General features: G+C 33.9%; 1 protein-coding gene and 1 long non-coding RNA gene across 2 annotated transcripts; one reads left to right on the plus strand and one right to left on the minus strand.

Annotated features, from left to right (window-relative positions):
* Positions 1-1,762: 1,762 nt before the first annotated feature.
* On the minus strand, positions 1,763-2,319 carry LOC128245421 (uncharacterized). The gene is made up of 2 exons (XR_008263147.1): positions 2,141-2,319; positions 1,763-1,807 (listed from the first exon to the last, which is right to left on the minus strand). It is a non-coding gene; the product is annotated as an uncharacterized LOC128245421 (long non-coding RNA).
* Positions 2,320-4,896: 2,577 nt separating this feature from the next.
* On the plus strand, positions 4,897-23,774 carry LOC128203452 (uncharacterized). The gene is made up of 7 exons (XM_052904874.1): positions 4,897-5,775; positions 12,030-12,087; positions 12,348-12,533; positions 12,782-12,883; positions 13,748-13,855; positions 15,042-15,119; positions 17,084-23,774. The coding sequence occupies exons 1-7, from the start codon at positions 5,269-5,271 to the stop codon at positions 17,206-17,208; spliced, it is 1,164 nt and encodes a 387-aa protein (XP_052760834.1). The 5' UTR covers positions 4,897-5,268; the 3' UTR covers positions 17,209-23,774.
* The last annotated feature ends 674 nt before the right edge of the window (positions 23,775-24,448 follow it).

Raw genomic sequence — 24,448 nt, forward strand, 5'->3', positions numbered from 1 at the left:
TGGCAGTGTTGCAATCAGGATGCCCGGGATGGTACTGTATAGGGCAGTGCAAGTGGTGCAATTCAGGAGCTCGAGATGGTACTGTATAAGGGAGTGTCAGTGTTTCAATAAGATTGCCCGAGATAGCATTGTAGTGAGCAGTGTCAGTGTTGCAGTCAAGACGCCCGAGATGGCACTATAGTGAGCAGTGTCAGTTTTGCAGTCAAGATGCCCGAGATGGCACTCTAGTGAGCAGTGTCAGTTTTGCAGTCAAGACGCCCGACTTGGCACTCTAGTGGGCAGTGTCAGTTTTGCAGTCAAGACGCCCGACTTGGCACTCTAGTGGGCAGTGTCAGTTTTGCAGTCAAGACGCCCGACTTGGCACTCTAGTGGGCAGTGTCAGTTTTGCAGTCAAGACGCCCGACTTGGCACTCTAGTGGGCAGTGTCAGTTTTGCAGTCAAGACGCCCGAGATGGCACTCTAGTGGGCAGTGGCAGTGTTGCAATCAGGATGCCCGGGATGGTACTGTATAGGGCAGTGCAAGTGTTGCAATTCAGGAGCTCGAGATGGTATTGTATAATGGAGTGTCAGTGTTTCAATAAGATTGCCCTAGATAGCATTGTAGTGAGCAGTGTCAGTGTTGCAGTCAAGACGCCCGAGATGGCACCATAGTGGGCAGTGTCAGTTTTGCAGTCAAGACTCCCGAGATGGCACTCTAGTGGGCAGTGTCAGCTTTTGCAGTCAAGACGCCCGGGAATGCACTCTAGGGGGCAGTGTTAGTGATGCAGTCAAGACGCCCGGGATGGTACTAAATAGGGCAGTGTTATTTTTGCAATTACGACGCCTAAAATGGCTCTGTAGTGGGTAGTGTTAGTGTTGCAATTAAGACGCCCGAGATGGTACTGTTTAGTGCAATGTTAGTGTTGCAATTAGGACGTCCGAGATGGTTCTGTATGCGGCAATATCAGTGTTGCAATTATGACTCCTGGGATGGTAATATGGTGGTAGTTTCAGTGTTATAGTCAAGACGCACCAGATGGCACTGTAGGTGGCAATGTGAGTGTTGCAATCAAGACCCCCGAAATGGCATTATTGGTAGTATTGTCAGTATAGCAATCAAGACAACCGAGATGGCACCGTAGTTGAGCAGTGTCAGTTTTGCAATTAAAACGCCCAAGATGGTACAGTAGGGGACAGTGTCAGTGTTGCAATTAAGACGCCCGAAATGGCACACTATGGGGCAGTGTCAGTGTTTCAAACAAGACACCCTTAATTACACTGTATGGGGGAGTGTCAGTGTTACAATCAACCCGCCAGAGATAGTACTGTAAAGGGCCGTTTTAGTGGTAAAATTAAAACGCTCGAGTTGGCACAGAAGGGAGGCGTGTAATTGTTGCAATAAGACCGCCCGAGATGGCACTTTAGGGGAAGTGTCAGTGTTGCAATTAAAACGCCCAATATTTCACCGTAGGGGCCGTGTCAGGTTTGCAATTAGTATACCCGAAACAACACTGTGAGGGGAGATGGCACTTTAGGGGAAGTGTCAGTGTCGCAATTAAAATGCCCAATATGTCACCGTAGAAGACGTGTAAGGTTTGCAATTAGTACACCCGATACAACACTGTGAGGAAAGATGGCACTTTAGGGGAAGTGTCAGTGTTGCAATTAAAACGCCCAATATGTCACCGTAGGGGCTGTGTCAGGTTTGCAATTAGTACACCCGATACAACACTGTGAGGGGAGTATAACGACCATAACTTGTGTTGCGAAACAAGCAACGCCGTTAAGTTTAACCCTTTTATTCAATCTGATGTGATTCGGTAAGAAACTGAAAAATACAATGAAACAGTCTAAACTATATGTACATGAAATAAATTGAATGCAAAACTAATGACATAATACTGATGGAAATAAACAAAGTCAATAAAGACGTTTATATGTGTTGCTTAATAACAATTCCACTTTAATCATGCTAAGATACATTATAAAAGCTTTAAATAAGACAAAATTCTGAGAAAATATAAGGTACGAACAGTAATGAGTACGAACGAGAAATTAAAGAATTTTTGACAAGGTAACCTTTAGAGAAGAAATATAACCAGCTTAATTACAGCAAAAAATACAAATTACAAGTAAAACACAATAAAAGTATTAAACTTACACTGTGAGGGCTACAGAGCAAGAATCTATGCAAGATTGTGTCGAAAACACCAAAATTTGTGAATAAGTAAGTACCATATTGCCAAAAAAGGTTACGAGCAACCATCACATTAAAATCTAAAGACAGGCAGGAGTTACACATCGTGGGGCAGGTGATTGAAACGAACAAGTGAAAAATAAGGAAACAATCTTTCCAGCACAGGGAGTGTATATTTTTCAACTTAGACGCACAAGACGGCACTGTATGGGGCTGTGTCAGTGTTGCAATTTAGACGCTAAAGACGGCGCTGTAGGAATCAGTGTCAGTGTTGCATTTCAGACGCCGGAGACGGTACTGTGAGGGACAGTATAAATGTTACAACTATACGCTCGAGACATCACTGCAGAGGTGTGTGTCAGTGTTTCAATTAAGACACCCGAGACGGCACTGTAGGGCGTAGAGAAAGTGTTGCAATCAAGCCGCCCAAGGTGGTACTCTAGGGTAAATGTTAAAACCAACACGCTCGAGACGTCACTGTAGGGATGTGTGTCAGTGTTGCAATTAAGACAACCGAGACGGCACTATTAGGGGCAGTGCAAATGTTACAACCAACGCGCTCGAGACGTCACTGTAGGGGTCTGTGTCACTGTTGCAATTAAGACGCCCGATACTGCACTGTTAGATGCAGTGTAAATGTTACAACCGATACTTTCGAGACATCACTGTAGGGGTGTGTGTCAGTGTTGCAATTAAGATGCCCGATACTGCACTGTTAGGGGCAGTGTCTGTGTTGCAATTTAAACGCCCGAGACAGTACTATAATGTGAAGTGGCATTGCACTAAAACGCCCGAGACGAAAATTTAGCTGAAGTGTCAGTGTTGCAATGAAGACGGATGAGATGGCACTGTAGATGTTCCTGTGATGACCTGTCTTCAAATAATCCAGAGGCCCCATGCATGTACTTGTGATGAAAATATGCTCATGGCCGACACATCAATGATGATTGGTCAATATACCCTTTTTCCGATTTGTGATACATCTGTGAATATCTCTTTCAATTCAATACATGTGATGACGTTTCGGTAGATATCCCCGAGGCCCTCACACCTATGATATCTTTAATGTCAAACAGCCTCAAGTTTTGCTTGCATCAGAATATTTGTCGATCACTTGTTGATAATAATTCCTTTGACTCCCATACCTGTGTATACTTGTTTGTCAATTTCTTCTCGGCTACTGGTCATATGATTGCATGTAGATCAAAATCCCATTGGCGCCCATACCTTAAAAAATGTTCACCAATATCCTTTTTTAGATTATACCTTCACGATTTGTAAGTCAATATCCCCTTCTTTACCATGCCTGTGTTTACATTTCGGTCAATGTTCCTTTTCTTCTTTGTCAGCCAGTTAAGGAATGAATTGCGGGGTTGATGTCATTATCGGGGTATGAACGCAATTGGGTTGGTCAATGTGTGTGGAGTCCGAAAGACTCCCCGCGTACTTTGACCAACCCAATTGCGTTCATATCCCCGATAATGACATCAACCCCGCAATTCATTCCTTATATTTACACCAATAGTTCATTATTTCATTCAAGAATTGTTAAAAAAATATTTAATTTCATTTAAAAAAAACTTTTCAGTAATCCGTTCTTACCTATTCAGTAAATAGAACGACCCGACTATAACCGGAAACATTTTTTTCAAATGACGTCACAATAACGTGGGAAAAGATCAACCACTTGAAATCACTTTAAAACGTAAACACTTCTGGCACCAATATATTTAAAATACAATAAACTAACACTTCCTAAAATGTTGATCTATATTTTACGGGACCTGCTGACACAATACAACCAATAACAAGATCAATAGCTTTCATGTATATTGTTATGCAATGAATTACGATCCGAACATATCCGAAGATGTTGCGTTCATCGATTGATGAACGCAATTGCCGAAAGGCAGTTCATTTAAGGAATTGAAGTTGAGGTGTAAATATTATCCCTTAGACCCCATACTTGTGCCTACTTCCATAAGCGTATTGGAGGTTGACCTTTGCTATTCTGTGTACATGTAGCATGTACATGCATTTGCAATTCTGTTTGTCCATGTCAATATTTGATACATGATCACTATCATATTCAATACATTTCCTATTGTTTGAATAACCGTCACTTTTTCTTTAAGGCATAATGATATATATATTTACATGAACCAGTATAACAATAAAACAGCTCGAAATTTTGCTAAATCATTCACAGAACAATTGGTCAGATAAGGTTAATGTTCAAATGTGTAACCAAATATTATCATGGCGTTGAAGGTCACGTTATTGTCAAACATTGCATACTATCAAGTCATAAAATTACAAATTAACAAATGGAGTTTTCAGTGCAGTGAGACCTTCTTATTTTATATCTTCTTTGCGATTTTAATTGGTCCGCTCGTAAAAAAACATTTGGATTAATCACGCAGTAATGTGATATGTGAATATCATTTGTCTAATACAAGACGATTAGAAAACCTATTTACAGATATTTATAGTAACGCATAAACTAGTCCCTAACAATATCAACAACATAGCTAGATTATATAGATTATATATATTTGCATTAAACAAACAGTTAATTCAACTCTTAGATATTATTTTGCAATTAAAATGACATGCGGTATAATTATTATTTTGTTATTTGTGAAATGCCTTCCTGCACAACGAATTTGCAGATGTATTACATAATAACAGATACAACTGAACTTCTCTCAGTGAACAAACATCCGAACATGATTCAAGCTACAGTGTTTAAATATTAGTAATGTGCCAATTGTAGGATTTGATGAATATAATTAACTTATACTCGTGAACATATTTATGAAAATATTGCACGGACTACAATTCATGGTTTCGTAACTTATTTCTGATACAAGGAAGTATTAACACTGCATTTCACAATGGAGTAGTTTTTGTATACGATTCAAGTAGTTTCGCGTATTGCGTTTCAGTTGAACAAAATTTTCACAAAGGAGGATTGATTAAACATTCGTAACAATTAACAAGGTGATAAGTCTTTCTTGACATTCAGGTGGAAGTATTTCAATTATTAACAAACTATCAAACAAAATGGTGACATAAAACTCAAATACAAGATGGTGTGGTCAAAGCACGTGGCCAATTATATTAAGGTTCAAGTTGTGTATAGCCATGCTAAGACGTGTCTGGAAATTGGGCAGTCATTTAGTGAGAAGAAGCTCCAATATCTCCGAAAAAAATGGAATTACTACGCATTTTATGGCGACCCGGCTTTCATACTTGGAATCGACAATGATGAAAAGAAAGATGGGTTGAGGTGTCTTCTACAGTGTTTGCGTTGTCAAAAAGAACTTGCGCGACACTGCATACTGACCACAGATGACCAGCAGCCGACAAGCCTCTTTAACGAACAATGTTTCAGGCTTCTTCGAGAGTGGATATCATCGGCGCCTTCTGGGCATCTGAATCTTCTATCTAAGATGTATGACAATATTGTCGCAGAGTTTAATCGCATTGACCACGGAGACTCAACTGATCATGAACGTGCGCTATATATTACATACCTTGAAGGAATAAAAACGTTCGATTCAGAAAAAGGGTGCAGTTTGAAACACCACTTTAAGGTAAGAGCTTCTTTGTGACTACATGTTTACAATATTGTTTACTTTGTGCGAGTACTTGTTAGATTTTATTTAAATCTTTCATCAAATTTAAGATAACAGCATAGCGTAACATGATATTGCATAAATTTAAAGTACCGCCATTGTCTAGCCTAGAAGATACTCTAGATCGGGTTTGCTAGGGAACATATTTCTGACAGATTTGAAATGAATTTATTGCAATGGATACAAAAAACATACACAGTATCGTAAATAAACAATAAATGATTTAAATGAAAAATGTATTAAGTAGGTATGATTTCAAAAGTATAAGAATAGCTGAATAAACAATCATACAGCAAGAATATCTTCTGTAAGTGGAAAAATCAAATTACCGGAAACACTTTAATTTCCATAAGTATATACAAGTCCGTGTACGAGGGGGTGGGTTAGGCCGGGGTTCATACTACCTTTTGGTTCCATATTTTCTTATATATGTCCATACTCTGTTTTACCATTTCGTCCCCAACTAATTGCAAACGGACCGTCACTTAATTTTTCATCTGAACCTACTGAGCCTATTTACACAAAGTGTGTGGGAAGGGGTGGGGTGTGTTATTATCAGATACTGTACAACCATCATTTATGCTGTGGCTATATCAAGTGTCGGTGTTTGAAGTTGTCATTATTCCGATACTGTTAAAGCTCGAGATATTGTGATATTATACTGAACATATAGGAGCAAATATGAATAAAGGCATTTGTTTTATAATTCAATACAGTCGCGCAAATTAAACTATCCATACCAGTAAATTATCTACTATAATTGACTGGACCAGATTTAATCGGAAAAATTAGTACAGTCCAGTCACAACACACTTTTTTGCACTATTTGTTAAAAAAACTACATATTTTCGCAAACATTTTGTTTTAATTAGTTGTCGATTATATATCTTAATAGCTAGTATTCGGGTAGTACTATAACTCAGACTACAGGCTATTTTTATTACAGGCTATCAAAATACCTACTATGCCAGTTACTTTACTTTAAATTATGTTTTCTTAGGTTTTTGTTTGCCTTGGTTACACATGTTATGGAAAATGATTTTGTTTTGGTGTATTTTGATTTACTAACTGGCAAGCCTGGTGGTCAGAAACTTGGTGGTCAGTGACTTCGGCTGGTGGTTAGGAACTTAGCCTGGTGGTATGAAACTTGGGCTGGTTGTCAGGAACTTATCCTGGTGGTCAGGAACTTTAACTGTTTGGCATATTCTTTCTCAACCTTGTCCCGATCGCCAGGTACATGTATCAGGCCATTATTCGAGCCGGACTTGCCTGGACACAGACGTATGTAGACGTTTCTCAGGTCTCTTATACTAGGTACAAAACCGAGCAATGTTGAGATCTCACAGGAAATCCCGACTTTCATTTCCCAACGGAAAAAAAACCGGAAAAATAACCTAATACGATTCTTTTTAATCCGTAATTCTAAATCCAAATTTTTAAACCCTTGCTGACTGAACACGTCTGATAGCGAAGGATTCCACCCCATAGTTCAGTGTACTGAATGCTCTTTTCTTGTTCTTTTATTCCAGTATTCTCATCTCAATGTTCTTTCCTGTAATTCCATTCCGAAGTTCTCATTTCAAAACAGTGTGGTAAATTTTCTTTCCTGTTATTCCATTCCGAAGTTCTCATTTAAAATAGTGTGGTAAATGTTCTTTCCTGTTATTCCATTCCGAAGTTCTCGTTTCAAAATAGTGTGCTTAATGTTCTTCCCTGTTATTCCGTTCCGAAGTTCTCGTTTCAAAATAGTGTGTCTAATTTTCTTTCCTGTTATTCCGTTCAGAAGTTCTCGTTTCAAAATACTGTGCTTAATGTTCTTCCCGAAGTTCTCGTTTTAAAATAGTGTGCTTAATATTCTTTCCTGTTATTCCATTCCGAAGTTCTCGTTTCAAAATAGTGTGGTAAATGTTCTTTCCTGTTATTCAATTCTGAAGTTCTCATTTCAAAATAGTGTGGTAAATGTTCTTTCCTGTTATTCCATTCCGAAGTTCTCGTTTCAAAATAGTGTGCTTAATGTTCTTTCCTGTTATTCCGTTCCGAAGTTCTCATTTCAAAATAGTGTGCTTAATGTTCTTTCCTGTTATTCCGTTCCGAAGTTCTCATTTCAAAATAATGTGGTAAATGTTCTTTCCCGTTATTCCATTCCGAAGTTCTCGTTTCAAAATAGTGTGCTTATTGTTCTTTCCTGTTATTCCGTTCCGAAGTTCTCGTTTCAAAATAATGTGACTTATGTTCTTTCCTGTTATTCCGTTCCGAAGTTCTCGTTTCAAAATACTGTGCTTAATGTTCTTTCCTGTTATTTCATACCGAAGTTCTCGTTTCAAAATAGTGTGCTTAATGTTCTTTCCTGTTATTTCATTCCGAAGTTCTCGTTTCAAAATAGTGTGCTTAATGTTCTTTCCCGTTATTCCATTCCGAAGTTCTCGTTTCAAAATAGTGTGCTTAATGTTCTTTCCTATTATTCCATTCCGAAGTTCTCGTTTCAAAATAGTGTGCTTAATGTTCTTTCCTATTATTCCATTCCGAAGTTCTCGTTTCAAAATAGTGTGTTTAATGTTCTTTCCTGTTATTCAATTATTGAGTACTCAACTCAGAAGAATTATTCCCGTCCGCTAAGTTCGTGGTGAATCTATTCAGCACCAAGTGCTATGCTAGCATATATTTGTTAGTTTTGTTAATCCACGCTGTTGTGTTTGCATGTATATGCTATCCAGAATTGTTTATACGGCATCGTTACAAACTTAAATGTTATTTTTTAACTATTAATTGTATTTCAATTTTATTTCAATATTATTTCAATATTATTTCAATTTTTTTAAACAGTTTTACTATAAATGTGCCAAACTGTCATGGTTTGTTTGCTATGAAGTAAAAATAAATGGAATTTAAGATTATTGAATTTTTGTTCCTTTCCCTGAACTCTAATTATATATATAGATTATACTGATATAATGAAATAAGTTCATAGTCATTCAATGATTATATTCATTCTTAAATATAGAGGATATTTGTTTATTTCACTGTAAGTTCATATTTTATTTCACGAGAGTCATTTTAAAACCTGTTTTCATGAGTGAAAGCCAGAAATGAAAAAAAATATTTTATATGATTACGTGTAACACTAAAGTAAACATTTTTTCTGCTTATTTTATGCTTATAATCGGAGAATCATGGATATGTAAAATTAGTTTTTAAATACCCCCTATTTGTAAATCTCCTTTGCCCTCCTGTGGAAGCCCCACATGCGCAGTTTTGATCGCCGATGACGTAGATAGTTATCATCAGACAGTACATTTGTAATTGTAGATTAAGATCTGATTGGAATGGTTTATGTTCTGCCTGTTTTGTGTTTTAAATTACTTGCTGATTCTGATTGTTTAATGAAGATGATTAATTCAATTCTATATGATGTTATTATTTAATCATTTACATTGTACCTTTACGTCGCAGAATTTTATATATAAGTTAAAAAATGATGTTTTATGCATTTTTCTTAAACCATTAATAACGGTTTGAGCCATAAAACATTATTTTTCGAATGGAAATATAAAAATCTGCGATCTGATCATTTGTCAGCAATCTTCTATAATTTGTTTGCAGATTTTAACGCATAAATTTGCTCATTCCTAGACAAAAAATAAAAAAAAAGTTGTTAAAAGGATTTATCTGTGAGAATGCAGCTTTAAGAAAATATATTAATGAAACCGATTTCCAACTGTCTAGAATAAATGAGTACATGTACAAACGCTTTCATCTGGGACGTGGCAAAACGTTTAATCATCAATTTACTTATGCACCTTTTAGCCTGGTGTAACCAGTTAAGTACTTGTGGTATAAAATAATATTTACCATTTTCATGATTAATTAGATTAATTTTAATTTTTCAAAACAAATATTTCGTTTTGATAAATTGAACGCTTTTACAAACTGTTGTGTTCCGGTACATACTTAAGATGTACAATAATCTGTATATGTAGCTTTAATAGTGCTTGTATTAATATTACCATAAATATATATAATATAAAATAACGACATTTTCCCTCGAATAACGCTCATTGGTAGCGATAGGACACTGGTCCCTAAAACTACCCTAATTTATTTTTGCATTAGCATCAGTTTCATATTCATGCATTGTTTATGTCCGTCTACATGGCGCTCAATTTTGTTGATATTCTGTTCAATTGTGTAATAATTACATTCCAAACATTCCTCATCATAAACCGGTCCACCACAATTTTTAGATATCGTCTATCAATGCACTATTAAACTTCCTTGTCGTTGTAATCGACCGTGCCTTCCATTTAATGAGTTATTTGCTTTGTCTGTGTTTTAAACACACTGCTAAGACCTGATTAATTCATTAATTGAATCTTGTTAATTCGAATTTGATTATAACTAATTAGTTTTCATAGAAACAGTTTATATTCATTATAACAACCTAAATACAATTTCGATGTTAATTATTGAGGTACAGCACAATTATTTGAGTTCCATCTTTGTCATAGATGTGCCATAAGATAAAATCTTCTGTTATTGATGCCGATTGTTTTCTTACACATGGGTGGCATTCTTTTGCGTTTTATTCATCATGTTATTATCCAACTTTTGATTTGGTATGTCTCTTTTATAATATATTTAATAAGCTTAATTTATCAAATACAGGAATAATTAATTGAACATAATTTTGACACCTTTCTACCAAAACTTAGTTTCCTAAAGTCATTTGTTGTAGGGTTTCACATTTTTTTTTAAAATATTGCAACGTCATTTCAACAACTAATGCACTTTTGAATTTGTGCGATGGTTTCTTATTTTTCACCTTTTAAAAAAATGACGACCTTTATGAAAGAGGATGAACGCATGAAGTATAATTTATTATGATAAAACATATATGCGTTTATTTCCTTTCCGTAAATTTTTACTAATATATAAGGGGTTCGGGGAAGTAAACTTTTAGCGAAGTTTCTTGGATCGTGAGAAATTACAGCAGTGTAAAATTTAGGAATCGAATATATATTTCGAAATCCTGCCATTTCAGCCATTATACACATTTTATAATTTATTTCTATGCGTATTATATTTATATTTATAAATATTGAAATAGTTTTGAATATATTCTTATTTTATGTTTTGTACAATAAGTTGCTCAGACTATGTTGGACAACATGTCATAAGACTATGTCGCTTTTACGGTATATTGCAATAAATAAATAAAAAAACAAACAAACAAACAAATACAGGACGGGCGGATAAAAAAGATGGAAGGATGGATGGATGGATGAAAATAATTATAAAACATGAATGAAAACAGACAGACAGACAGACAGACAGACAGACAGACAGACAGACAGACAGACAGACAGACAGACCGACCGACCGACCGACCGACCGACCGACCGACAGACGGAAGTGTTTATATTCGATTTGTACATAGCACATCGTTAATATACATAGCTTAAATAGACATACATTATTATAACACAATGTTACATCATAATAAATCAATTTATAATCATTAACATGTCAGTTGAAAATGCAGGATTTGAAAAAGAAAGAAAGAAATATGCATGTTGCAAACAAGTCATGTTCATTGTTAGGATGTTTTACAGCATTCATCTGTGTTTATCAAATTACATTTTGACAAATAGTACATGTTCTATTTTGAATAGAGTGTTGCAAAATAAACTCATTCGACATATCGGTCTAATATCTACGTAAATGAAATATGGCTTCTAGGCACTCTGAATTGTATTCTTTCGTCTGCAAATATAGTTGGGATCCATAATTATTGAAAAATTTGGGGTTACCTGTTAGTATATAACCATTTATTTTCTTATTAATATTCCTCAATTTAATGCATACTTTGATAAGATTTACCTTTTACGTTTTTACTTTATTCGGGATTGTTGGTATAAGAGTGAGGTTGTGCACACAAACTGGTTTAAACCCCCAATAAATTTACTGAACGAGAAAAGGTACCTAACAATCCTTGATAAACACATTTAGTTGCTTATATAGTGCACTATGTCGTTTATGGAGTTTTTTTGCTGTTGTTCCATGTTTCTTGTTTGAAATTGTTTGTTTTTGTGTTCTATGTCCTTGGCATTTTCCCTGTGCCATCGAACGGGGTTTTAACTTTTAACTACTAAGCTTGTCTCTTTGTTTTTTCATATAAATATTCTACAACTAATTTTGAAAATATATACTTTCAGAGTTCTGATACAAAAAAAGAAATTGACAGCTACGGGGAAAAAAGATGGCAACGCACAGGTATTTTTTTTTCTAGCATTAAAGTATTTGATTTGATTGGACCTAAGCAACACTTACCAGCCATTTGTGTTGTTAATTTTATATGAAAAAACATGTTTCATTATAACGTTTATTTCATTATCAACCATTCCTTTTTGTTTGGACTGTTTTTCACTTTTATGAGATTCAATATAACACTATATCACTGCCTCAAGTGAAGCCGTGAAAAATACTTTATTCTAAACACATTATTGATAAAAAGAACACTTTATATGTTTCAGATATACGGGCAGTTACATATGATAGTGACGGGAGTAATAAAACAGTCATTGTTGTTCCAAAAGATGCTTATTTTGATGAAGCCAGCAATGGACAAAACAGAAATGATGTTGCAAAGACCGTGACTATTATGGACAAAAGTCTTATATTACTAGACACTTGGTTTAAAGGGCTTGACAATGTGGATGGTATGTCTTAATTAATTTTCCGATAAGCTTTTTATATGTTTATATTGTCTTTCATTGCGATCTCAGAAACTTCAAAATCGTTGTTGGTCAACATGTAACATAATTTCTTAATCCCTTATATCCTCAGTGACAAAAACGACAACGTAAAAGGTAAACAAATGATTTAAGTAATAGCTCAATAACTTTTTCATCTCTGTTTTTGCTACCTTTTGTAACAAGTTATCTATTCATTTCTTTTCCTTTCACAGCTGAAAGAAAGCTTATGCGTAGTCTGGTTAGCTTTATTGATGAGCAGTTGAAGAGTCTATGGAAAAGCTTGAGCGATGAATTCGTGAATGGAAATTTAACTGGTGGGTATTCTAATAATTCTTTAAAACTTTTCCTTAAGTAATTCTAAACTGTAGTTTTCTGAACAATAACATTGTTTCTTGGCTATTTAGCCCAAATTGTCTCGAAGCTGATTTCAAATAGTTTAATAACTTGTTTTAGGTGCTACAATTTGTGGTTTAACTTGGGTTTTTGTTTCTGCTGTCCGTCCAATACCTATATAAACGGTGTAATTAGAAATTATTCTACACACCATGATACTTAAGAGACATAATTACAATTATGGACAACGAAAAATAACATAAAATTACACAATATAACATGACATTACATTATTCAGTTTGAAATGTAACAGCATTCATTGTCAACAAACATAACTTACATTCTGCGTGAAGGTTTAACCGAGATAGTGACATGCCAGTATAATAACAAAGTTACAGCTAATAAGGATGTTATATTCATGAATATAATGTTTTCATATCATATTAGATATGATTTTGACTACGCAGATTTTGCGCATTTTTAATTTACTACGGCAATCATGTCTTACGAATAGTTGGAACATTTTGTGTTAGTTTTGACATTTATCATATTCATGTTTTCTATATATTTTTGTTTCATATGACTTGGGGATCACAAATCCCTTGTCTGTTTGTTATTCCGGAACTTGTTTGTCACCTATCTAGTTATTCGACATACATGCACTTAATTAGACCCCGCAAAATTGTTTAGCCGCACTTATGTTTCACACAGACAATTTCAATATTGTGGTTTTTCTCTTTTAGTTTTGTATGAGAGGTTTTGTTTTAGATACGAATAGCAAAACAAACAAACAAAATATATGTCACGCGTACCTATATCTTATCTTTTGTACATATGTTATGAAGGACAATCAAGTCAACCGGAGCTGTTTGCAACGCTGAACAAAATATGCAGTGACAGCTGCAATACAATAAAGGCTATCAAGGAACGTTTTATCGCCAAATTAAGGAAAGGTAAACATCTTTATATGTATGTAGACTCCGGTTACACTGACCATTTAATAGCGGTACTCCAATCATTTTTCTGTAAAGATATTTTGATGCGTGTATGTTCAGTTGGTGGTGTTTTAACTCTGTAGAGAGGGTTTATATGTTTGTGTCTCTAGTTCGGTGTCGATTGGGCCCTTGCCTTGTGACCATTAACATTGTTTATGTTTGAATTTTCAACTACTAGGATTGTCCCTGTAATTTTCATTATATCATTAAATGAGGAGTGGCCGATTTCTTAATTTATTTATTTTCTGTTAAAAGTGACACTCTTATTCAAAATCAAAACATTCACATGTTAACAAACATCAATTTCGACTGATAAACCTTGAAGTACTTACAAAATTATGCATTTATGGAAACTGTTTATTACTGATAACAAGTTTGTAACCGTGAATGTAATAACAGAAAACGCAAAAAATATTAAATGATTGGTGAATGCTAAAAGATTTATAACGATCTACTGTAGTCTCATAAGGAAGAAATAACGTGTTTTATGCACATTTCTTTCAAATTGAACTCGGTATCCTTCAAAAGAACCATTGTTTTTGACATTTATTCATCCTTTTTGAAAATTAAAACAATAGTATTAATTGTGTTAAATCTTTTTCGGGAGTAATAGTGCATCTTTAACTGACCGTTTTGTGACATAGTTTGTAAACGATGGCTTAGGCATGTTTGGATAATTCAAAAACTAAAAAAGCTAACAAAACAATTATAAGCTTATACGTTCTTTAAGATGAATTATTTCTGCCTACTCTGATCAATAAAGATCTCAATCATAACCCTTTTACACTTAAACCCAAACAAAAACAAATCACGTCCGTGGTTTTGAGTCTGAAACTTTATGCTTTAGCTTAGTTTATTTTGAACATTACCTTAGATAAGCGCTTAGAAGAGTCTTTATCAGTTATGATGAGGGTTCATGATCGGTTAAAGCGATATGCAAAGACCATGATTTCAGAATTCTGAAATAGTTCTGTGTTTTGTTCGATTCGATGTAGACGTTAGCGATTCTTGTACTTATAATTTAAAAATGGGTGAATGAATAAGTGTATTTATGGTCGGGGAAACTTTTCTTTTCTCATTTATAACTTATTCGAAGAATTTCTAAGAATGTTTACCTCTATGGATTCTTATATGCTCGTTTCAGATATGGCCCTGGAGAGAGCCTTCATCAGACAAAAAGGACAAGAGCAACTGCACAAGCTTCAATTCATGTCCTTTTTCGGTAGGTGTACATTAAATAATGGTTGATGTCCCTTGTAATGCACTAAAATAGATTGATCATGTTACTATTGCATAGTGATGGTTGTGTGGTTTAATTTTATTAATCAGGTTTCCCTAAAAACAAATATGTTATAACCGCTTACAAATAAGTTGGTTTTAAAAGTTACTAAAATAAGATAGGTATGTTTCTTAAAAGTACATGCATTTACCTTAAAAATGCATTCCCGTACAGTCTATGAGAATGAAAAGTACGGCCTGGCACATTTTGTTATTATTTTAAAGGGGGACAATAAAGTTTAACACTTTTAAACTTTCAAAGTATTTATCTGATAAATGAAAAAAAAATACATTCATGAATTAATGAGTCAGTTATAATACGTAATAATTTTGCATAACGTGTAATTTTTTTCGAATACAATGGCGCCTTTTCTTTAAATAAAACACAATAAAACAACATTTGCTCGATTTTGATGAACTTCAGGTTGTGTTAATTGCATTTTAAAATGCATTTGTTATTCATAGGGATGGCAACGAGTACCCGAGTACTCGAGTACTCGATCGAACGTCCAAGTACTCGAGTACCAAATCACTACTCGAGGACTCGGAAAAAAATATACAAAAATCACCAAATACACGATTTACAGATAAAATATCAGATCTGGTTAGTTGCCAAGAGGACAATTTACGGTCCCTCTAATCCCCGCTGTGTATTTTAGTCATTTATTTATATTTATTTATGTTTTCTTCAAAAAATTAATATTTTACATTTTCATTTATTGATTTATTGATTGATTGTCTGATTAATCTGGTGATTCATGTTTTACTTGATAGTGATATTTTAGTTGAGCCATTTGTTTAGAAATAATTTACAATAAATTTATTTTATTTAGAGCGAGTACACTACAAGTTTCAAGTTTTATTGGCAATATCGGCAACACAAGAGCCAAGTGAGACATGACAACGTGCAAAAACCAAACCTGCATAACAAAACATTGACTATCTTTCAATTTCTAGTCATACAAGAAGTTCTAATTTTGATATTGCCAAATTTGCATTAACCGAATTTCATTAACATGTGAAGGATACGTGATAAAAGCTCGTTTACTTGACCTCTAAACTAAAAATAACTAAATGATATTATTAAATGGGTTCCCACTATCTAACACGAATAGAGACACGTAACGGAAAGTTTTTCCAATATTAACGCATTTATAGATATCGTAGTGCTATTTATAACGCAGCATTCAGTTATTTTGATAAAAAAACAATTATGTAAACACCGTCTTTCGATGCATACAGCAATCTGATTAAATGTATTTACATTTTTTATTTTGCAAATACTCTTGATAATACTTACGCTATCAGTTGCACACTAATACGTATACATGCGTTAGAGCAACAACGACCGAGCAATATTTTCAAAACAAATGACATATAACAAGTTTAGGTAATTTCTAAAGAAAAGTCCGTATCAGTCTGCATTCAATTAGGGAAACATGCATCTTAATTTACCTTTACACATGCTGCTTTAAAGTTTAAGTATTTCTGCAGTGCATACTTGTATAAAATGAAACGAATAAGACAAATGAAAAGCCTGAGACAACATTTGTTTTCTTTTTATATCATTTATTGTTAAAATACGTATGAAAGTTTACTTAAAAGGTGAACATGAACAACAATACGACCAACGCACAATATACGTCATTAACGATACATGTATATACACAATCTTATATTTGCGAACACATATTCCATTTTTCCGTGTAATCGAGTACCCGAGTACTCGATCGAACGATCGTCCGAGTACTCGAGTATTAATTTTACTACTCGTTGCCATCCCTAATAACTTATTCAGTATTCTGCAATGAAATGTTAAATGTTTTTAAGCGCCAATGTAATGTTCATTTTCAAAAATGAAGTCTCAATACACGGTACACTTTAAAATTTACATTTAACACATTTTAGAAGAAGACGTCCATCACTTTGAAGCTGACATTGATGAGCAGAGAAAGGATGCTATGGCGAAAATTGGTCTGGAAATAAACCGATCCCATCCTTCACCAGACTGTCATCAAGAAAAGGAAAAATGACTTATAAGTGACATACGCGTCGGTAGTGCTGCACTTAAGATTGCGTTCAATCAAAACGAAGCTGTTTCAATAATACTTTTAGGTCGATTGTAGTTGTACACAAATCTTAGTGTCATAATTTCGTAAATTGATACAAACTTGTTTCCAATGAACTTTAGCCAGTATTAAAATGAACATTTAGTTTAAGAATGGAAAGTCGAATTATTCTAGTTATGACATAATCCTTAAATGAGATGGATCTCAGCTGTTTTCTTGGTTTAAAGATACATGTACTGGTGCTTCTGAAAATTGTCATTTCCTGTTTTGAAAAGGATATTTTAACAACAATAATGTCATTTAGTTTTTTTCTTCACAAGAATAACGCTTTCAGAATAATTGCATCTCAGTTTAAATTGGTAACAAAAGTAATCAGTTCGTTTGTTTGAGCAAAGGGATATATTTTTTCCATATCTAGGGATTTTGTTACAGTTTGTGCACTGCCGTTCGTTGTTTAATGTTAGAAACAAAACCTTCACCGGCTTTAGGCTCTTTGTGGAACAGCTGACCAAGTCAGGTGATGAGCTCATACAACTAATAAGATATAAGGCTATATAGATATATATAGGATATTAGTATAAGCGTAGTGATAGGCTGGAATATAACCACTAGGGTTGTGAAAGGCTTATACAGACTTTACGGTAGTTGTTGGCTTTAGTAAACATAAGTGTATGACTTTGCAGTAGGCTAATATTTGTCAAATGCAATGTTTAACAAACATGATTTATGTAGTTACCTTAATCTATTTAAAAATTATGATTAACATGTAATGTCTGTGTCTGATCAATGAGTACTTGAAGTTGATAAAATAAGTTTGTTTTCTGCATTGTTTGCCTTCAAGTGAGGAGGATTGTGTGTTTAGTTCTGCACTTAAGGATAATTGCTTAACGCTTGCAAACCACTTCAAGCTCCCACTGAGTTTTTTCATAGTGTTTACTGACAATGCTAGTACGGTTAGTCCAATATTTACCACTGACGGTAAATAACATTATGACAAATGACACTTTTATTCAAAATGAATACATACACATGTGTATCAAACATAAATTTTGAGTGATACACCTTTAACTTCTTACTGAATAATGCATTTATAGAAGTTATTACTTACTGTTAACCAGATTGTAACCGTATATTCAATAGCTGAAAACCCAAACATATTAAATGATTGGTGAATGCTATAAAAGTAGAAAAACCGTGTTTTCTGCACCTTTTTTCAAATTAAACTCGGTATCCTTTATAAGAACCATTGTTTTCGACATTTATTCATCATTTTCGGTATATTAAAACAATTGTAGTAATTGTGGTAAATCTTATTTTTTGAGTTAGAATGCATCTTTTATGCTTGTTGTATTTAGCATTGGGTAATTTGCTTGGTGTTTGTTTAGCATTGATGTTCTTGCCTTTAAAGTCATATTGGTCCAAAATTAAGATACACATCTTTTCCTTGTAGTTTCCATTGTTTTTAATTAAAGAAACGTGTGTTTCTGTGTTGGAGTTGCATTAAAGGTCTCAGAAGATTTGATACAAGGTACTGGCGTTCAAGAGGTAAACTATTGTCCACTTGTCGTATTTTCATCAGTTTTTGACAGGAGGCTTTAGCTAGAATTTGATGTGTGTTCGTTTTAGCAAGAATACTGTCAGTACTTGTATTTTATGTCTGATGAGATCACTTATATGAAACAAGCCCAGTAGACAAACGTTTAAACATTAACCCCGCACAGAGTGAACGCCAAAGACATAGAACACAAAAACAAAAAATCACAACTAAGAAACATGGAACAACAGCACAAAACTCCACAAAAAAAACAACACAATGCATATACACTTCATAAAAACTAGATGTTTTATCAAGGATTGTTAGGTTCCACTATGGAGATAATTGTCTCAAATTAATTACTCAAACAACTGGAAAATATGGCATAAAAAGTCCGAGATCGCAATTTAAAGTTGTGAAACTTACAGTTGATTAACTACAGGTGTTTTGACATTATTTTCAAATGATGTCACACAAGTTATTGCCTTTTCCAGGCTTATTTAAACTATACGTGCATTTGTACTTATTTCTTTACGGTTTTTGCACAATGTAAGGGCTTTTAATAGTATATTCTATGTAATAACAGCGCAATTTTAACCTGTTGAGGTCTTAACCATCCGCCAAGACCATTCCTATGCTTTACAGTACTCAAGCTACGTGATGAGGTTATAAAGAATTTAGCGGGCCATTGCAAATTTAACGACCTCAGATAGGTGTATTGTTATTGATCAATTAATTGATTAACTGACAGTATATTTTGAATACTAAGGTCGTTGTATGGCTCTTGCTTTGTTAGTTAAGTTGCAATTACATGCACCTCATTTTGTAAAGTGTTTATTTAAGTTATGATCAAAACCTAATTTATAGCTTGTCGGTGTTTCGGAGGACAAAGGTATTGCCATAAATTTGGTGTGGTTGTCGGCGACGTTGTGCTCAATTTTTTACCTTTGCTCCAACTCAAAATCCATACTGGTGTTCAACGGAAACTTGGAACACGTTATGCCAGAAGCAATACGCACATATGTCAAACAGGAAATGAAGAAATAGTGTATCAACGGCGTTTGCTCCGCGGGGCTTTGTTTGAATTTTGATTTGTTCACGCTTTAAAAGGAATGATTGATTTATCGTTTGACTTCTAAATGATACTTCCATAAAAAAGCCATGTTGCGCGGACAATTGAGATTTCCGAAAACATTTATTTGTTTTTCTTATATTTGGTGGGTCATATTGTCTTGTAACGTCTGCACATCGAAGTATAAAACGTATCCGGTAAACATAGTCGCTGATGCGTGGCTTTATTATTTTTGATGTTATTTGATATTTGTCGATGAGTTCACCTGTTTGTAATGTAAAATGCTAATTACTAAAACGTATCCGGTAAACATAGTCGTTGATGCGTTGTGATAATTGATTTTCAGTAAATTTTGTTCGTAATTTTAAGTGATAATATTTTTGATATTGCGCAACTATTAATTCTGCATATTGCCATGACTTTATGTGACGAGTCTTGTAAATTTGCATTTTACTGACCGTTCCAAGGCGGTACCTAATCATCCTTGATAAACACACCAAGTATTTAGGTATATATATATAGTATATTGTGCTGTGTTGCCTGTGGAATTTGTGCTATTGTTCCATGCTTCTGGTTTGTGATTTTTTTTGTGTGTGTTCTATTTCTTTCGCGTTGACCCTGTGCCATTAAACGGGGTTTTTGTTTCAACGTTCGGCTACTGTACTTGTTTCTGTAGTTTTTTTCATATGAAACAACACTCATTCTGAGATAAATAGTAAAGGTAATAATAATAAGTTTTACTATCAACACACAATACAAATCGCAAAATACGGTAGTGCGTATCACACTCTGATGACTTCAGGTTATAAAAGTATTATTACGCGATGTTGAAATCACGTCATATAATGACATTGAAATCAGTTCTCAACACTATAAGAATGTTTCAAACAATACCTGTAACTTTAAAAAAAAATGCATTAGGTACTCTGAATTGTATTCCTACTTCTGCAGATAGAGTTTGGACCCCTATTCATATACAAATGCTTGGGGTTTACCTATAATTGTTATTATTATTTGTTTTATTCTTAAATGGACTAAACACCAGATGAAACCATTGGAAGAAAAAAAAGAAAATTGTCAAAAACTTTCATTAAATTGATATTGTTGTGTACAACGCATTGAATCTTACTTACTGATTTATCACATCGCGTACGACACATGTATCTTCCGCAGTTTTTCCGTATTTTTCCAATTCGAAATTTACTTGGTTTGTCAACTACGTAAATCACAATAAATTTACAAATAGCGTCGGCATTTGTATCTGTATTACTCACGTAAATTTACATGCTAAATATAAACACTATAAAATGGAAAAACCATTGTGGGCTATTTTTAAACGGGTAAGCTCAGATGAGACAGCGACGAAATATTCTTTTAATCATGTAAAATGATGTATGATCGGCCTCATACTAGTTCGTATTGATAATCCTATGATTGTTTTGAGGTAAAACTGTATTTGAATTTGGAGACCATATGATGTCTAGTCCCTTTAAGTTTCCTCAAGTTAACGCATACTTTTACCATTTACGTTTTTACTTTATTCGAGATTGTTGGAGTTGGGCTGCGCACACATTTTAGTCTAAACCACTAGTACATTTACATTTTCCTGACCATTAAAAGGCCGTACATAACAATCCTTTATAAACACCCCTTATTGTATAAACTACATATGAAGTGTGTAGTTTGTGAATATTTGTATTGTTTTTCCGTGTTTCTGGTCTGTGAATGATGGATTTTCTGTTCTGTGTTATTGGTGTAGACCATATTTCATTGAACGTTGTAGTTGTACTTTGTCATATAAATATTTATAAGGGATTTAACCAGTAATGTATATACAAAAAGGGTTATTATTGGTGCGTTTTGATCCGGGGTATTGTATTCGACTCTAGTGGATGTTTGCAGACTGTGATCTCACTCAGCTTGCGCCTCCTGATATCCGAGTCCAAAAAACCCTATAGTGTCGAATCCAGCCTTCAAGATCAGAAAGCAGTACTAATAACCATATTTTACATTTATTCAACTACTTTTAGTGAAAAATACATCATGATTTTTACAAAAATGGGATTTTTCCCTTCTTTTTAGTAAAACTCACGAGTCTTACCAATATCTATAATCGATTGGTGCAAAACATAACATGTCCAACTAAATCAAACTGTATGGTTATCAGGACGCTCTATGCAAGCCAATTAACTAAATTTAACAATTAATGGCATAGTCTTTGAAAATGTTAACGGCAAAAATTGCTTAGAATCTATATCGATAATAATCTAAAATGGCATTCTCAAAGACTTTGTTTGCAAAAAACTCAATTCGAAAATTTATCTCCTAAAGAATCTCCCCACAGATGAGATGAAACGTATATTTTATAATGCATATAGTTATACTCTCATCATTTATTATCGCTATCATATTTTGGTCAAGGACAATAATGGTTACATAAATAAAGTACCAACTTTGCAAAAATCGGCTGGGAAAAATCCTTTAAAGATCAAAACGTTCACGATTCCATGGATAAGTGCATGAACTTAAATTGTTAACCTTTAAACACCGATAAAATAACTCTCTTTGTTTTACGACTATTACTGACATGGTCAATGTCTATGTGATAGAGTTACTTAATTTAGCATTCACTTCGATCAGTTTTAAAACTTGATCTGTTTAACGAAAATACTGCAAAATAATTGTTTTAAGGACTCCTTTTCTTATTGTAGTAGGAAAGTATGGAACGAAATTACTGATGACATAAGGAATGCAAAGAAGTTAACAACCTTTAAATTCAAATATAAATCACATCTTTTGAATAGTACATACCATTGGGTACGTTGCATTATACTCCTGCTAAATTATTTGAACATATTTAATTGTGAATGACCGAGTGTCTGTCGGTGAGTGTATGAACTAAATTGTACTTAATTTTGTTTCATTATAAACAGAAAAAATTGTATGTACATGTGTATATCCTATTCATTAAACTGTGATTTAATTGTGATGTTATAATGTTTATGTTTTAAACTTTATTGACATACATTTGTTTCACAGAAGGCCACATTGTTAACATTATGTTCTTATATTTTTGTAGGTAATTATATCTTAGAATACAACCTGCATTCTCAGCTAGTAAAATTACAGATAGGCATTCATTAAGTACTACGCTTAATCATTAAGAATTTAAACTTTCGGGGGTGTTTGAAAGGTCCGCCTACTGTCAATCATCCGATGCATCTCCCCGCGTAAGATTTTGCGTATACAATTTGTCAGCAAATGAGGTTGCATTCTAAGTCAGTTACCTGAAGTAATATTTTAATGATTAAAAAAGGGCTCGTTCGCTACGCTCACTCCGCCCATTCTTAATAATTAAAATCTTACTTCATGTCATCTATTATTACATATTGTCTTTAAACTTTCTAAAAAACGAAGATGTTATTATTATATTTTTATTATCTTTTCCCATTTACTTAATTCATTTATTGCATTCATAATTTTGAAAAAAAAATCATAAATGTAATTCTATAAACAAAACGTAAAGTTTGTTTATTATTCCAGTTAATAATACCTTTTCATATTTGACTGAACTGGTTTCAACAATTTATAAAGCATATCTAGGTTCTAGTTTAAATATTGTTAAGTACATAAAGTCATTGCCAAAGTTCTTTAGAAATACATTATCAATAGCATTAGCAAAATAATCAGAGGGACACCTTTCGAAATAAGTGATATCAGTCGTTGTTATCAGTTATCCGACGAAAGAATATCATTTTGGTGTGCTTTTTTATTGTTTCATACACAATTGTTTTTATGCGTAATTTTAATGTACCACATACTTTTATGCTATGCAATCAATCTGGCTTCATTTGTAATTTTATTGCACATGTATATGAATGTAATTGTGTATGCAAGATTGTCTGAAATAAATAAAAAAAAATCTTTTTTTTCAATTTTATTTATTTCAACATTGTATATGCAGTCAAGTTGATGCATGGACACGAGAGTGACTTGACCAGAAAGCAAACACAACATGGATACTGGGGGTGTCCCTATAGTTTCTATTTACACCATCGATCCAATTTTCTAGGTACTGTAATCCAAGTTTGTTTTAGTGACGTTTCTTTGTTTCGAATGGTGGCATATAACTGCCGTAAGAATACCTCTACGTTCGCGAATTGTTTCGCGTTAACCACTTAATTTTCGCGATAATTATATAGCAATCTAGTTAATAATGGCGAAGCATTTTTGGTAAGATAAATATCATAAGACTAAAAACTGGCCTGAAAGTGCACATAACTGCCACCTGTTACCTTTGTTGAGCTGTACAACATTAACAGGTTAACTAGTAGCGCTTTGCGAATTCCACTTAATAAGTAACGTAATAACTGGTTAACTAGATATGATTCGTGTTGGTTACCACCTATAAATGCATTTTTGGCTTTTAGCAGTAAGTGGTTATCAAGTTATAATTTACGAATTCCACTTATAACTAGATAGGTAGAACATTATTGCGAAAATTAAGTGGGTTACGCGAAACAATTCGGCAGTAGTATGCCATAATAGATTCGCATCCAAATGATATTAAAATTGGTTTAAAAGTGTTTAAAGTGACA

Source organism: Mya arenaria, chromosome 9, assembly GCF_026914265.1.
Source record: "Mya arenaria isolate MELC-2E11 chromosome 9, ASM2691426v1".
Lineage (NCBI taxonomy): Eukaryota > Metazoa > Mollusca > Bivalvia > Myida > Myidae > Mya > Mya arenaria.